Raw genomic sequence first — 18,083 nt, forward strand, 5'->3', positions numbered from 1 at the left:
CTTCTTTCATTCAGCGAAATGCTCTGTGTCTGTTGTTTCACGCCAGTTTGTGCCAGGTTGCACAGCTTTCTTTGAGTGAAACATGTCTGTTAACAAGGGCAATATTGTGAGTGAGGGCAGATCGCGTTTTAGACTGTGTTCCTCCCTGTCAGCGATATATTCCTGATGGGGATACACACAGTTTGTGCGTGGTCTGCCTGGGATCGGAGCATACAATGTTAGCCCTTGAGGGGGCTAGCTGTCCGCATTGTGATCACTTTCCAGTGCGAGTGCTTCGATCCCAGAAGGCTCTCTTCAAGGAGGAATCCTTCACCAGCATTCCCCACGGTGCTGGCCCCGCTTCCGGCGAGGCAGAACGGTAGCTCCATTCGTAGGTTTGCAGCTAGATCTGCTGGAGGGAATGGAGATGGGTGATCCCCAGAGGCTCTTCACTTCATGGTGTGGGGACCGCCAGTTAGGCCCAGTCAACTGCCTGATCGGTACAGTTCTGGAGTTCTTGCAGGCTCGTTTCTCCACAGGGATATCCCACTACACTTTAAGGGTGCTCATGGCAATCTCAGCTGCTGGCACTAGACACATAAAGTTAAGCTTCTGGTGGTCAGGCTCCCGAAAGGGAGGAGGATGAAAGGCCTGAAGTACGATGGGCCGTGGTACTGAGGTGGGAACTTTAGGGAGGTATCCCGCCCCGGGGATACAGGAAGGCTTTGGCCATACCAGGTGCAAAGTCGAAGATAGAAGGGGCCACTGAGAGGGCCTGTAAGTCTCCAACTCTCTTGAGAGAAGTGATCGCCAGAAGAAACGTAGTCTTGAGAGTAAGGAGACGATCAGAAATCTCTTCTAAAGGCTCGAACGGAGGGTTACAGAGAGCTTCTAGCACCACAGCCAGGTTCCAGGGAGGGACGCAAAAGCATATCGGAGGCCTCAGCCTCAGCGCACCGCGGAGGAAACGTGTAACTAGAGGGTTTCTGGCCACTGAGGAACCACCGAGAGGGGCGTGGTAGGCCGCAATGGTCACCACGTAAACCGTCAGGGTGGAGTGGGTCAACCCTGTGGAGACACTGGCCTGCAGGAACTCCAGCACTGTACCAACTAGTCAGTTAACTGGGTCAAGCAGACGATCTCCGCACCAAGAAGTGAAGAGTCTCTACTTCAAGGCGTACAGTTTTCTCGTGGAAGGAGCTCTGGATGGTCTTCACAACCTCGGTTGAGAGACTGGAAGCCCCCTCAGAGGCCACACCCACAACCCATCTTTCATGAAGTTTCCATGCTGCCAAAGAGTCTACTAAGGGAATCAGTCTCTCAAGACTGACCTTTGGTGTTAGAGGAACAGCTAGCTTGGGGTCTTGAAGCGGCGAACCAGCAGGAAGCCGCCCAGTTAGCTGTTTGGGGAACCTCCATGGAGGTGGCACTCGCAGGAGACCGCTGCACCCTGAAGCACCAAAGGTGGCAGGGTTGGAAGAACAGCCTCCTGAGGGCGCTGAGGAGAGACGGTCACCGTATGATGAGGTGTTAGCCGCTCTTCCCCAGAGGGGAATGCCATAGCAATCAGGGCTTCTTAGTCAGGGCCTTCTTGGACTGCAAGACCATCCTCAGGTCAGTCTTGGACTTAGAAGACCCCGGCTTATAGTGTTGGAGGCGATGCTCTGCTTTTGAGGTATGAGGTATGAGGTGCTGGCATGCGGGGAGGGCTGCTGATGCCCTGCAGCCCCCTGAGCTGGAGAACGGCGAGGGAGGTACCGCTGAAACGCCGCCACTTGTTTGCGTGCCTCCTGGTGCTTGTCGACGACTGAGTTGACAGCGACGCCGAACAGACCCGAAGACACAAGCAGGGCGTCCATAGGGAAGACCTTGTCCTTCTCTTTGATGTTGGACAAGGTCAACCAAAGGTGCCTATCTGCAGCCACTATAGCTGCCATCAACCTGAGGTCACCACGCCTGTGACGTCTCACTGTTCCATTGGACTGATTACACACATGATTCAGAGCGTGCTCACACTGAAGGCGTTCCCCTAGCGTTTTGACGCAGCTCGAAGTTCCTGGAAGGGAACCACCTGCGATTTACTTTCTGTATCTCATTAAAAATAAACTAGACACTTGCTTTTTCATTTAAGGAAGAGGTGATAAGGATTTACTTGCAGCACTTACTGTATTTAACAAAACCATAACAAAGGAAGGTAGTCCAAAGGGATAATATAAACATAATGATGTCACATCTAGATGATATCACCATTTTTCAATCCCTCAATCCCATTAATATTACCAAGGGATCCTAAACACAATGTGATGTCTCTAATGACAGTGTAAACAATATAAAAAATAACTGTTTAAAATCTAGAACCATAAACTTTGAAAATAACGTCTGAAAAAATGTTGGCTTTATTAGTCTGGATAACACTTTACAACAGCTTACATTTGTTAACAGTAGTTGTTAGTTAACATGAAATAACAATGCACAATACTTCTAAAGCATTACCTGAAAGAGTTATCTTAGTTTAAGACAACAGTGCGTTGGGTTAAGGATGTAGAATATCTCATCATAATCAAGTTTCATTGACAGTTTGCTTTCAAAAGAGATGCTTGTGAGTTTGTCTGTAAGCACCTAGTTAAGCTTGTGAATGCTGGAGTCCTTTGAAAATATGCTGTCATTTAAGAGACTGGTGTGAGCCCACCTGAATTACATTATGGTTTGACAACACATTTGCAATTGACATTACAATACTTTTAATGAAACCATATTAGGCAAACAAGTCAGATATGGCAGATAGATACTACATCCTGCAAAATCTGCTTAAACAAGGGACTTATGCAGGGTCCTGTTTATGGACTTCAGCTCATCTCTTTCAACTCTGACAAACAGAAAAGCAGCTAGTAACAATGGGGAAATTCACTTCCAACACATGCACAATCAGCAGCAGTGCCTCCTACCTGATACATACTCTATCCACTATTCTTCTTCCTGTACAGATATGACTGCACTGACAAAGACTCTTTTGTCAAACTTATGAAGTCTGCAGACGACACTACAGGCGACACTGACCCATAGCTTCTTCACTCATTCCGGTTTCCCTTTAACACATTCTGTTGACTATAAGTAATGTTGCACCTACATGGCTACTATTTCTCATTAGAGTGTTAGTAGATTATTAGTAGACTGGTAGGGTTGTGATTAGAGTAAGTTGACATGTACTTGCAAAGTTACTTATAGTCAGTAGATTGTCTGTTGGGAGACCATCACAATAAAGAGTTAGCAGGTATTAAGTAGACAGTCTACTAATACTCTAATGAGAGTTGACATGTATTGACATGTATGTGCAACATTACTTAGTGTCAACAGAATGTTCAAAAGGAACCATCAAAATAAAGTGTTACCCTACTTCCATCTCATCTGCTAAACCTACTGATCTCTTCTACTGTCTATACTTCTGTCTGAATCAATTTCAGTGAATCACAGTAAATACCTGTCATGCTGCTGTATACTGAATCATTTGTAAAGGTTTGACTGGACATAGAAGTATAGCCATAAAAGTATTGTCCAGCAATAGTCCAGCCTAGACATGGCAAAGGCCTGGATGAGAAAGTTGTGCAGCATGCTCTGTTACGTAGGGCTTGATCTTCCTGAAGTTGCGCATTCCAAACCTGCATGATCATGCTGTCTTTGTAATGCTGCCTTTAAAGGTTCAAATTCATATTTAACAAGCATAACAACAGAAAGAACAGAAAAGTAAGAAAATACAAAAAGTATTTCTACTCCAGGCAAAATGTAATTCACAAGCAAGCTTGTTTCAAAACATGCAATGGCCCAGTGAAAAAGGTGAAATAACCATCTATTAACAAAGACTGCAGGTAATGTTTGATTAAGATTGTCCTTAAGTATTCAGTGTTCAACAATGAGGAAGTTCACCAGCAGGGGGAAGCATGCGCTTCAGTGCAGGAGGTTGCACAAAGGTAGCTGACAAGGGAACATTGAAATGGAAACTTATAAGAAAAAAATAACAGAAAACAAACAGAACCACAATGTGGAAAATGTTGAAAAATTATACAAAAACAACAGGAAGAAAGCAATGATTGAGCAATGAAATCTACATTCAACCAATGTAAATAAGTGGGAATAGACTAGCAAAGATGATAGTCATATTGGTGGTCCACAATATGGTGGACAAAGTACCACGTTCTAAATAAATAAATAAAGCTGTTCGCCAATCGGTAAAGACATCACATCATGTCATTATTGGAAGCTCCAGTTGGCATAGAAACACTACATGTCAGATTTTGTTGATGATTTGCGATATGTTATTTAAATGTTAGTGTGGCAAGCAGTGGTGGACGAAGTACACAAATCAAGTACTTGAGTAAAAGTACAGATACGTATAATAGAATATTACTCCAGTAAAAGTAAAAGTACTCCTTTTTCAATTTTACTTGAGTGAAAGTACAAAAGTAATACATTTTTTGTGTACTTAAGTAAAAAAGTACTGAACTATTTTGATATTTTATAAAGGTTACTTAATTTAATTTTATATTAGCATATATATATATATATATTTATTTATTTTATTTATTTATTTTTTTAAACATCCTACTGTTCAAAAAGCCTTGGATTTTCCCAAAATAATCACTAGCCTACATGGAGTCAAGTGTTGTTGATATGGACAACGTTGACAAGAGTGATGTTCACTGTGAAGCTTACATTGCCATGTACCTGAGAGAAAACTGATTTGACCATCTCATTTCGACCAGTAAGAAAAGGTGTTATTTTTAAAGCTTGTTATTTTGCAGAACGGCACAGTTATAAATGATAGGAGAATAAGGCCTGAAGTTAAGAAGAAAAATGTAATTATTTTTCATAATATTTTTCTTTTTTCTCAAACATTGTCTGTGTAAAAACACTCCTGGCCAAATGCCCAGAGAGGGCTTTACTTCCCACTTTGATAATTACTGTAGTTCTGTACCATGTTCTGAACATCACATCTTTTGTTTTTCCCTCAGATGTAAACTGTCTAGGTGGTTGATTATAAATATGTGGACTTCATATCTGAAAATTACCTCAACTTAGCACCAGCAAGCTTGTTTGTTAGGAAGTTAGCATCAGCTATATTTACTTATTTTCAGTATGGTTATGAATAAACATTTGTATAAACATCTGTCTACTAGGCTAGTTGATCCGAACAATATAAAAAAGTATACCGTTAATAAACAATTTAAAAACAGACGTCACATAAGGATACATACGTAGCATTTTAATAAAACTGTTAATGTTACAGCAGCGAATATGAACGGGCATGAGTTATTTTATTTAATCCGTTGTTTTAATGTTTTTTGACCTAAAAAGAGACAATGATGTTAAGTTAATGTGTCTGCATTCAAGCATTTCAGAGGGCTTAAATACATCACCCTCTACAGCAGATTTAGTTCGCAAACAACTGACAGTTACAATAATTAATCCTAAAATGCGACATTATAACTTACTTTTCGCAGCATCACTCGCGCACGAGCTCACATGATCTCCCGGTTCTTGTTTGTGAATCCAGTTGACGGGAGACTCGCTCTAAACGGCTCATTTGAATCAAAAAGTTGTCGACTCGAGAACAGCTGCAATTGGATCAGTCCAATTCGTGAATGAATCGTTTGTTGCGATTTGCGAACCGATTGAAAATAATCAGTTTGTTCATTAATCAGACACCGCTTCTGCATCTCGGAACACGTGATATATTATAAGGAGTAACGACATGTTTTTGAAATGTAGTGAAGTAAAAAGTACGATCTTATGCCTTGGAATGTAGTGAAGTAAAAGTAAAAGTTACTCAAAATAAAACTACTCCAGTAAAGTACAGACACTTGAAAAATGTACTTAAGTACAGTAACGAAGTACAACTACTTCGTTACTGTCCACCACTGGTGGCAAGCAGCTTCTATGATTTCATGATTCCCCCATTTCAGTAGACGGGACTTGGTCTTGGATGGAAAAAATAGCTGCCCAGATGCATTGTATGCCCACAGAGTGAACAGATTTTCCTTGAAAGAGACTTTGAGGTCAGTGGGAAAGAATGTGTCACAGTAAATCAGCAAGGAAAGTAACATAGACTTTTTCACAGACACCATATTTCCTTGTTGCTGTTGCTGATTCACGCAGAGATGATAAACAAAGAATTTTCCATTGGAATAACAGCAGTCATATTTAAAACTGACCAGAAACATTGTGTCTGAGGAGAGATTAAATTTGCTAATTCAAGAGAGATTTACAGCAGTCAAATGTCATATTGTGTAGTTCTGGTGGTCAACAAGATTGCTCGGGGAAATCTCAAGCCAACACAACATACAAAGGAAATCTGTACACATTCCCAGTGTATGTTGTCTGTGGCCAACTTAGTTTGCTAAGCCAAGCCACAGTATTCACAATTGGGCAAGTTAAATGCACTGAAGAAATTCACGAAGTCTTTAGTGATCTTTTAAAATGCTCAGCCATATGCAGTGCACACAACATGTAGGCTTTTACTGCCACTAATCCAAAAGGAAAAAAAGAGCTACGATAGATGGAAGAGAACAGGGTTATTGAGCCAGTGACTGACCCTACTGTTATGCATCCATGGTGCAAGCCCTAAAACAGAATGGCAAGGTACTTTTCTGTTTAGACTTAAAAAAATTAAACAAGGCTATGTCTGTCCATCCTAAAGATTTTCATGCTGCATTAGTCTTTGGATGATACCTCTGCAGCCAAAAAGCATCAAGTGAACCACATTTATAACAGATACACCTTCCATTTGGCATCACAAGTGCTCTTGCTAGGGTATTGAAGTACAGAATATATAATTGCCAATGCTAAAGTGCCCTTTCGATCCAATTTGTGTCCCCCAAACCACAATTTCAACTGAGGGGGACCCAAACTACCACTGCCTGGACCACCACTGCTTTCATAATTTCTACCCTGCACACGCCACTGTCAGTAAGTATGTTCCATTTGGTAATCCTTCACGCCCACTTGAATACTTGAGCCAAATAGAGGAAATACATCATGTAAGTTTTCTTTTTTTTTTGGGGGGGGGGGGGGTGTTTTTCCATTTTTCTTTGATAGGACAGTGGAGACATGAAAGGAAGTGAATGGGAGACAGAGATGAGAGGTGGGATCGGGAAAGGTCCACGAGGTGGGATTTGATCACGGGACACCCGAGGCGCAACTGCACCATATGGTCGGCGCACAACATACATCATGTAAGTAGACAAGTGGTCAAGTGCAAGGACCACAAGAGTGTGTATTTGGACAGATCCAATCTTCTGCTGCATTGTTAAAGACTGTTAATGAGACTGATCAAGATAAGATGCTGCTCATGAGACCGTACAAGCCAACTGTACAATATGCGCTAGGCAAAATTTTGATAGTAGACAATACCCTATGACAAAGTCCAGTGAGGGTGAAGTCAAAAACATCAAAGCTCATTCACATGTTGAGATGTTGCACCTGTTGTGGATAAAATGCTGGCAGGTCTATCATAACTCAGAAGCCATCAGGGCAGCTACAGCTGCTGATAGTAATTATATCCAGTCAGTATGTCCCTTGCAGCATCCTGTCTGTTCACAAAGGAATGTATGAAATAAACAACGGCATTACAGTTTGGGAAAGTGTAAGGAGTGGGCTAAGACATCTAAGTAAGATGTAAAGAGAAAGACACAGTGAAGAAACAATGAAAAGTCCTGGCGTTGATACAGATGATTAGAAGGCCTCTTGTCCACTCAGATTCAAGGTTTATTTAATAAACTTTAATAAATCACCTCTCTGAATCTTCAATTTTTCAGTTTTGCTGGTACTTTGTCACTTCCCTCAACCCACAGTGATCATTAAAAACAGAAAAATACCTTTATTTTCAGAGAAAGTGTTCTCCCTTTTATGCTGTGCACTGTATACAAACGTATTGTTCATTATATCAATGAGGATACAAAATCAACAAGACAGGCAAATATGGTTCTTAAAGGTCAATGAGTTAAAATAAAACTGAATGAATAAATCAATAAATCAGTTAGCATTTTGACATTTTCTTTTAATTTTCTTTGGTCTTGTTTTCATGCACAGTGAACAATAAGCGCTTATTCTAGCTTTGATTAAAGGTGTTTAATTCCTCTACACTTTTCTCAACCTGTTTTAGTGTTGCTCTAATTATTATTTAGCAGGCAGAGTATTTTTAAAGATCATTTAAGGAAAGAATCTGATTATAGTATGTCTTATAGTATGTGTAGAGAGGAGACAATCTTATTATAATAATAGTATGTCTTAATAAATTTAAAGATTAGCGACACTCCTGTTTGGTACTGGGATGGGTCAGCATAAATTCCACTGTAAATGTCTACAGTAACAGTTGCGTCTCATTTCGGAGGACACCTCCGGAGGTCGCATTTGCAGGCTGCATGTCTATGGAAGCAGATTAGTCTCATTAATAATTCACGCAAAAGACACGATGCACACATGCGTGTCCCAATTCACGTGCACGAAAAAAAATATTCACAAAAAAACAATTTACGTGCAAAAAAAATAAATAATATAAATTCATAAAATATGTTTCACAAATTGCAAAACACAATTCACAGATTTACAACTGTGTACAACAATTTTGAATGTTTAAAAATCACGAGTGTATCCCGGACTGTGAATATATGAATAGCCTTTTTTGCGTGTGTATTTTTTAGACTTGCGTGTGTGTTTTTGAGACTTTCCTGGCAGCGAACTCCTCCCACGCGGGTCACTCTTACACTTTAGCCAATCAGATTTGAGCCTGTCGATCGACCAATCATAACCCACTGTGGGTGTGCCTACCTTACGTTATGTCATCAGTGCGAGTCCATAGTTCCAGAATCCAGATACGATTCAGCTGTTGGTAGTCTCATTTAAGGTAACTAGCCTAGTAAAGGTGTATTGTTTTATTTTGCATGCTTAAAAACTAAAGGTAAAGTCGTTTAGACACACTCGTTAATGTGACCAGTGTAAGCCAGCGGCTGCTATGAAAACAGATAGTGTTGCCAAAGATGCTGTCTTGTGTTAGCCACAATGTCCTGTATATTGGCCAAAATGAAGAAAGAATTCTGTTACTTGCCATGTTTTTGTTTAAACCTCTGCCCAGTCTAGCTCCCACTTAGCACTGACCCTGCCTTTATTATTATAGCTTTATGTAATGATAAATAGACCTCACGAGAACTCACCCAGCCAGCACATGACCGACCTTCAACGTTGAAATTTGGGTGAAATAAGGTCAGTTGTTGTTTAAACAGTGAAACAACGTTGATGTGACGTTGAATGCTAAATGGTTGAAGCAGAGCCATAGAGAAAGAGAGTTGCGACACGCTTTGATCTCGCCGCCGCGCGGTCACGTGGTTCGTGGAGCGCCCAATAGTTCCAAACAACTCCGCGCTGTCAATGTGCTTGAATGGGTTTAAGTAGGATAGAAGCAGTTTTACTATATTTGCAGCAATTTCGAGTAATTATTAACACATAATGTGCATTGATTGTGTATTGATAACTTCTCTGAATACGCTTTACAATCGCATTTTATTCTGAGCATTGATAAAGAGACATAATTAATATGTTCTCATACTTTTTGGCAGTCAAATGTGACCAAACACCTTAAGTGTAACTTTTATTCAATTAAATAATTGTTATATATAGTTCAGTTTTATTTAGTTAATATTTTGAGGAGTTTTTTTTTTTTTTTTTTTTTTTTACTAAATAATATGTGAAATAATGATCCTGAAGATTTAAAAGATAACATTTTCTAATATAGTATTTATATTACAGTTAGTGTGCTATTTAAGGTAAAATACATTTGAATGTGTATTTGGACATGATCAAACACTCTCTTTTTTATATGTTTTGATATAACGATTTAATGTTAAATAAGTAAAAAAGTAATTTATTTGTGTTATTTTATGATATTCAAATATACAACATAACTGAATATTATAAAAGGCAAGCAAAAATGGTATTTGACATAATAGAAAAGATGAAAATAGTGTTTAAAAAAACACAAGGCAACGAATTGCATTCAGCATACATTTTTTTATCGTATTTCTTGAATGCAGTCTTTACTGAAACTCATTCAATATCCTACAGTGAGAGAAAGATTGCAAAAAGACTAAAAACGTAAAAATATGACAATTAGTATCTGGTTATGGTCGCTATTATGGTGTTTCTCACGTTATCTAACTGCATTTACAGTATAACTGTTTATTTTTTAACGATAAACATTAACTACAACACGCTTTATAAAATACCAATACTGGCCAGTTTTCCAATAGGTCAACTGATGCGTTAAAATGTAAAAAAAAAAATGCAGTAATTTCTTCAATTTACCGGCGACAGTGCTTGAGAAGCGCTGAAATGAATGGGCTTCTATGGAGGAGCTATTGGTTGTTTGGAACTATTGGCCGCTCCATGACACGCTTTACTTCCGCATTCCTCAGTTCCTATGGAAGCCTATGGGAGTGTCGCAACTCTGTTTCTCTATGGCTCTGGGTTGAAGATCAATCAACACATGACCGAAATTCAACGTTGAAATTTGTTTGAAATTAGGTCGGTTGTTGTTTCAACGGTAAAACAACTTTAATAAAACTTTGAATGCTAAACGGTTATATATGCTTTCAAAAGCAAGTGCTTAAATTATAATATTAATAATAATAATAATAATTAACAAGGTTAACTTATAAATCAACATAAGATATGTCTTCAGCATACAAAGAAATGTTTGCCTTTTAAATGATTATGGACATTATTATTTCATGAAACTTATTATAAAATATAAGTGTATTTAAATATAAATCATCACCAACAATAAAACTAAATACATTTCGTTTACAAATGCTGAAACAATTCCTAATGGTTGTTTTACCTTACTGCTTTGATCATGATTGGTTCATCTGGCTGTCATTCAGGAAACTGACAGGTGAAACTGCGCGCCTTTGTAATTTAAAAAAATTCGACCGTTACCGCATTTTCTAGTGAGGCTGTGAGCTGCATAGAATGTATGACAGCTGCTGCTTACAGAAATTATTCAGTTGGTCCCGAATTATTTTATATTTTCCTGTTATATTTTTATTTTGAGCGTATTTGAATTGTGAGATCCCAACGGAGAACAAAAACCGGAACACAGAGGAAATAGACGTGAGCTGCGAGTCTCTGAAAACATAAAGCACTGGCTAAATCAGGTAAGACAAGTATTTATTATTACCTTTTAAAAAATAGTACAATAGTTTACAAATTGGTAAAGGACATGTAAACTGCAGAAGTTAAATACTTGAGTGTGTGTGTTTGTGCTGCTTTATTATCACAGACAGCAAAAGTTAGAAGCTAATCGCATTTAGAGCGCTAGCAATATTAGCTCATCTGGTCGTATATATATCTGGTGTTGTTGTGTGTTGCTAGTATTTGTTAATGTCTGTCTTTTAGAGATTCACATTTTTCTATATAAATGCCATGCATTACTGCAGATGTGTTTACATTTTAATCCTATAATAACAGTCCTAAAGATGACATACTTTATCTTTCTTTTCTGAATATCATATAACGGCAAATGTCTTTAATTAAAATTAATTAAGATTGTTTAAAGGAATGGTTTAAAACGAAAAACAGCTTTTTAAGAAAATTTCAGTAAACCATTTACTCTTTCTCCTTGTAGAGTCATGAAGGATCCAGCTTTTTGGCAGTTTGGTAAGGAATAGTTCATCTGCTACTTTGCACTCTCAGTTCTGGTAGAGATTCATTGATCTTTTGTTATTAGTTTATTTAATGTAATACAAATGTACTCAATATGATTTTACTTGTTTCACTAAGTATACTGTTTTGTTAGAATTGTGATTAAAACCATGTTGTTTTAAATATTAATCTGAATACGTCAAAATGTGTTTAATGAAGTGTTGTGCACTTTGTTTCCAACTCCACTGTTATTGGACTGTAAAGTAAAAATATTGTACAAGATTTGTTTTGCATTGAGTGTTTTCAGTTAAAGATATTCAACAGTATCAACGTTGGTATTTTATGAAATTTTATTTTTGGTGTTTTTGTTTATGCAGGACAGCACAGAAAGCACACAAGTGGGGGAGAGAGGAGAGGACAGCATCAGAAAGGACCTAGAGCTGGGACTCTTTCAAAGATCACCCGAAGCACAACCATGATATATGCCATCAGAATTTGAAGAAACATTTTGGCTTAAAATAATAAATACATTTCATTTAAGGTATTTCCTACATAAAGAATTTTAAGGCGATTGCTTTTTGATCCCTTCACCACGACATGGTTTCTTGTTGCAGGTTCTATTCTCAAAGTCTTTTACCCATTTGCACTGCACAAATGTACACATCTCTTATAATGAGACACATTTGTAAACCTGTTTTCACAGAACCATAGTTAACCACCAAAATAAGAGATCAAGTGGTTTTAGTCAAAAAAAGGTTTCTCTTGTGCAGCGCAAAATATGCATGTTATTGCACAAAAACTTTTGAGTCTTTAACCTTCTGGGGTCTAGGAATTTGGAGAAGTTTAAACCCTGACATCTGTGTGTTTTTTTTTCAGTATCTGAAAAAAATACACTACGAGTCAAAGTTTTTGGACAGTAAGGTTTTTTTTTAATTATTATTAAATAATTTAATATTATTTAAAATATTTTAAAATGTAATTTATTCCTGTTACTCCAGTCATCAGTGTCACATGAACTTTTAGAAATCATCCTAATATGCTGTTCAAGTTATTATTATCAATATTTAAGCAGTAGATTTTTTTTCAGGATTCTTTGATGAATAGTAAGATCCAAAGATTAGCATTTACTTCAAAAAAAAAATCATTTGTAAAATTATATACCATACTTCAAAACTTTTATTTAACAAGGATGCTTTACATTGATCAAAAGTGATAATAAAGACATTTATAATATTACAATAGATTTCTATATCAGATAAATTGTTTCATTTTCAGTTCATCAAAGCAAACTGAAAGAATTCTACAGAGTTGTTTCAACAATTTTTTGAGCAGCAAATCAGAATATTAGAATGATTTCTGAAGGTGACTGGATCATGAGTAATGATGATAAAAAAATCAGTTTTGACATCACAGGATTAAATTACATTTTCAAATATCTTCAAATGAAAAACATTTTAAATAGTACAAATATATTTTATTACAATTTTTTGTACTTGGATTGGTGAGCAGAAGACGTAAAAAACATTTAAAATTTTACTGTGAGAAACTTCTGACTGGTAATGTGTAATAAAGTCTGATTACTTTGTATTCATCACAAACTGGGCTACAATAACATGTGAGCAGAATTAATGTATTTGTATTGTTTTTGGAAAATGTTTTCGACATACAGTGTATGTTTCCAAAATAAAACTTGTTTTATAATATTGATCATGTGTTAGTTCATTGAAGTTGATACCATTGCTGCTAGTCATTTGAACTAGTATGCACCTACAGTGTTGATCTAAATGTAAACTGGTTCTAATTGGATGTACAGTTGTGTATTCACCGTTGTTGAAAGGTAAGTCAGACAGTGAAACTAAGTCGCGATTTCAACGTTGAATCAACGTCATAATATCAACGTTGAAAATTTTTGCAAATCCGAAAAGTTTTTCACCGTTGATTCAACGTCGACAGATGACCATAAACCGAAAGGTAAGAGGGTGAAACAAAGTCGCGATTTCAACGGTGAATCAACGTTGTTACTTCCACGTTGAAAAGACGTCACAATATCAACGTTGAAATTTTTTGCAAATCCGAAAGGTTTTTCACCGTTGATCCAACTGTGGTACCTGATGTTGTTTCAACGGTGAATCAACGTTGAAATGCCGGCTGGGCAGTGTATGAATAACGGTGTGTTTGTACTAACCATTTGTGCAACTGGATGCAGTGTTTAATTAAAACACACTAATCATTTTCCTTGCATTTTTTCAGGATTTAACACTTTGGAACAACATCTGGATGACAGATACAGACCTCTTCATTCACATTAATCTTTATCTCTTTTATGTACTTTACCTTTATGCATTATTTTTTTAAATGTAATCAACATTCATTTACTTTTTTTAAATATTATATTATTGTGATTAACCATGTTTAATTTTATGTTGAGCAGTGATGTAAAAATCTTTGAGATTACAATACACAAGATGATGTTGGTTAGCAGATGTTAGGTTAGCAAGATGATGTTAGGTTATTGTATTTGCTTCAGTATTACCAGTTGGGGAATTTGCTGGTCAGTCAAACAGACTGATCATAAAAAGGAATGCACCATTCAGTATACTTCATTCAAGTTCCGACTTGTTTTGAATGTTTTAATTCTGGCATAAAACCAGAACATTTACCAATGCATAACAAAGCTTTATGCCTCAACAAATACAAAGTCATAGGGTACCATTCTAAAAGAAATGTAGTAATAATGCATGACTTAAATCAGTCGAAACTGTCAAAATGGATGGGTTGCAGCATGACTGTTTTGAAAGAGTTACAGTTCCAAATGAAACTTCTAGATTCACATCACCTCATAATTTGTGGCAGAGGTTGAATTAGGAGCAGCTACTTGTACATCATAAGCCTCACAATTCTGAAATAAAAGGAGACTGCTTGAAAAATATCCAAATAGATCATTTTCTATTTATTTACATGTCCCATCTGTAAAAACCTTATTTTATGCTTTACATTGAGTTCATAATTTTAATATCTTTATGCGGTATGGTATCCACGTGAATGATTCTTTATTAAATAAACATAACAATCGATAAATATTAAAACATAATACACTCTGAGCAGCTGCTGGCTTACACTGGTCATGTTAACGAGTGTGTCTAAACGACCGATTTTTAAGTAAGCATGCAGTATAAAACAAAATGAGACGATCAACAGCTGAATCGTATCGGGACTCACTAAATTCCAGGGGTTTCATTACCACGACGTAAAATGGGCGTCCCTGGGGGCGTTGGGAAAACGCCCCTTTCTAAAAAAAAATTATTAAGAGAGGTCACCGATCATGCGCAGTAAGTCAGTTTTTTTTGCGCGGGCATTTCAAAACCTAGGATCAGCACTGATGGATAATGAAGGACAACACAGTCATACAGGTTATTTTTATGTTTTAAAATCTTAAATTAAAACGATTTTCGAAAACAAATAAACAGCCGTTATAGAAATGTAAAACGTGTAGCGTCTATTTACGAAAATAAATCATGGTTTACAACGGTATCGTGGCCAGGTAACGTTATTTCAAGACACTGTAACGTTATATGAATATAATTATGAAGGGCACGAAACCCCTGTGATTGTGGACAGGTATTTCAAGATATTGTATATGAATATAATTATGAAGTGCACGAAACCCCTGCGATCGTGGACAGGTATTTCAAGACACTGTAACGTTATATAATTATGAAGTGCACGAAACCCCTGCGAACGTGGACAGGTATTTCAAGATATTGTATATGAATATGATTAACAAGTGCATGAAAACCCTGCGATCTTGGACAGGTATTTCAAAATACTGTATATGAATATAATTATGAAGTGCACGAAACCCCTGCGATCGTGGACAGGTATTTCAAGACACTGTATGAATATAATTATGAAGTGCACGAAACCCCTGCGAACGTGGACAGGTATTTCAAGATATTGTATATGAATATGATTAACAAGTGCACGAAAACCCTGCAATCTTGGACAGGTATTTCAAAATACTGTATATGAATATAATTATGAAGTGCACGAAACCCCTGCGATCGTGGACAGGTATTTCAAGACACTGTATGAATATAATTATGAAGTGCACGAAACCCCTGTGATCGCAGGTATTTCAAAATACTGTATATGAATATAATTATGAAGTGCACAAACCCCTGTGATCGTGGCCAGGTATTTCAAGACACTGTATGAATATAATTATGAAGTGCACGAAACCCCTGTGATCGTGGACAGGTATTTCAAAATACTGTATGAATATAATTATGAAGTGCACGAAACCCCTGTGATCGTGGACAGGTATTTCAAAATACTGTATGAATATAATTATGAAGTGCACAAACCCCTGTGATCGTGGACAGGTATTTCAAAATACTGTATATGAATATAATTATAAAGTGCACAAACCCCTGTGATCGTGGACAGGTATTTCAAAATACTGTATATGAATATAATTATGAAGTGCACAAACCCCTGTGATCGTGGCCAGGTATTTCAAGACACTGTATGAATATAATTATGAAGTGCACAAACCCCTGTGATCGTGGACAGGTATTTCAAAATACTGTATATGAATATAATTATGAAGTGCACAAACCCCTGTGATCGTGGCCAGGTATTTCAAGACACTGTATGAATATAATTATGAAGTGCACGAAACCCCTGTGATCGTGGCCAGGTATTTCAAGACACTGTATGAATATAATTATGAAGTGCACGAAACCCCTGTGATCGTGGCCAGGTATTTCAAGACACTGTATGAACATAATTATGAAGTGCACGAAACCCCTGTGATCGTGGACAGGTATTTCAAAATACTGTATATGAATACAATTATGAAGTGCACAAACCCCTGTGATCGTGGACAGGTATTTCAAGACACTGTATTCATATAATTATGAAGTGCACGAAACCCCTGTGATCGTGGACAGGTATTTCAAGACACTGTATGAATATAATTATGAAGTGCACGAAACCCCTGCAATAGTGGAGGTATTTGAAGCAAATTGTTTTTCCCTAACTGCGCATGATCGGTGACCTATGCAAATTCTCAAATAGGCCACGCCTGCCTGGTGACGCAGTATCGATTACGCTGTACTGAAACCCCTGGAAAAAAGTGCATCCCGAATCGTATCTGGATTCTGGAACTATGGACTCGCACTGATGACGTAACGTAAGGTAGGCACGCCCACAGCGGGTTATGATTGATCGATCGACAGGCTCAAATCTGATTGGCTAAAGTGTACGAGTGACCCCCCGTGGGAGGAGTTAGCTGCCAGGAAAGTCTCAAAAACACACACGCAAGTCTAAAAAATACACACGCAAAAAAGGCTATTCGTACATTCACAGTCCGGGATACACTCCTGATTTTTAAACATTCAAAATTGTTGTACACAGTTGTAAATCTGTGAATTGTATTTTGCAATTTGTAAAACATATTTTATGAATTTATATTCTTATTTTTTGCACGTGAATTGGTTTTTGTGAATATATATATATATATTTTTCGTGCACGTGAATTGGGACACGCATGTGTGCGTCGTGTCTTTTGCGTGAATTATTAATGAGACTAATCTGCTTCCATACATGTCTTATTTAAGAAATATAACCATAACAACAATGACTGTTATTCCTTGTGAGGTGTAAAATACTGTAATTTATTTTTTACTTTGCAATTTAACGGTTAGCATACTTTTAAACGAGAGCTTGCTTTAACCATTCTTTCCCAAAATGTGGAAACATTTCTTTACCTGTAAATGATTCCATTGCTTTTCTTGTATTCCTGAATTCAGATTGCGATATCTGATGGAAAAACCATAAAATAACGTAGGGAATTAGAGAGGAAACAGATTGAATAAATACAATTTAGCTGAGTTCATGAGGCCTCGTGTGAGATAATAGTTAAAAGCGTTCGTCTTTCTTTACAAAACATTCTCAATCATTGAAGCAAATATATATTTTTAATAGATTAAATGTTTTATGTTTAAACATAACCATTAATTACAAGTTATTTCTGTTCCTTACCTGTTTTGAGCCTGTCTCTTCCTGTGAAACGGCACACCTGCTTTCGGTTTGTTCAGGAAACGTTCTGTACTATTCAAATTAGGGAAAGTCCACATTCCCCTTATGCAAATACTGAGAAGCGAAAATCTTAGCCATCCAATCAAGATATAGAAGAACAGGAACTGTTGTAATATTCATGTCCTGTGACAAACTGTTTCAGTAGGTGGAGTAAACATGAAAATTATTTATAACACAGTTGATAACCAAATAGCTAAACGTTTTTTCTTTTTTTTTATATAATAAAAAAAAAGAAAAAAAGTTCTTGGTAAAATCTTTATCCATTAGTTGCATAATTAAATAAAATCATAATTATTGTCCCAACCAACTCCTAA

At 37.2% G+C, this 18,083-nt stretch overlaps 1 protein-coding gene across 1 annotated transcript in view; it reads right to left on the reverse strand.

Moving 5' to 3' along the window:
* traf3ip2a (TRAF3 interacting protein 2a) overlaps positions 1-17,757 on the reverse strand; it is a 46,304-nt gene extending 28,547 nt beyond the window's left edge. The window contains exons 1-2 of the mRNA XM_073852741.1: positions 17,713-17,757; positions 17,439-17,490 (exon numbers count right to left, since the gene is read on the reverse strand). Of these exons, the coding sequence (XP_073708842.1) occupies positions 17,439-17,454 (16 nt within the window). The 5' untranslated portion in view covers positions 17,455-17,490; positions 17,713-17,757. The remainder of the gene's footprint in view (positions 1-17,438; positions 17,491-17,712) is intronic.
* Positions 17,758-18,083: the final 326 nt, after the last annotated feature.

This window comes from Garra rufa, chromosome 13, assembly GCF_049309525.1.
Source record: "Garra rufa chromosome 13, GarRuf1.0, whole genome shotgun sequence".
Taxonomy (NCBI): Eukaryota; Metazoa; Chordata; class Actinopteri; order Cypriniformes; family Cyprinidae; genus Garra; species Garra rufa.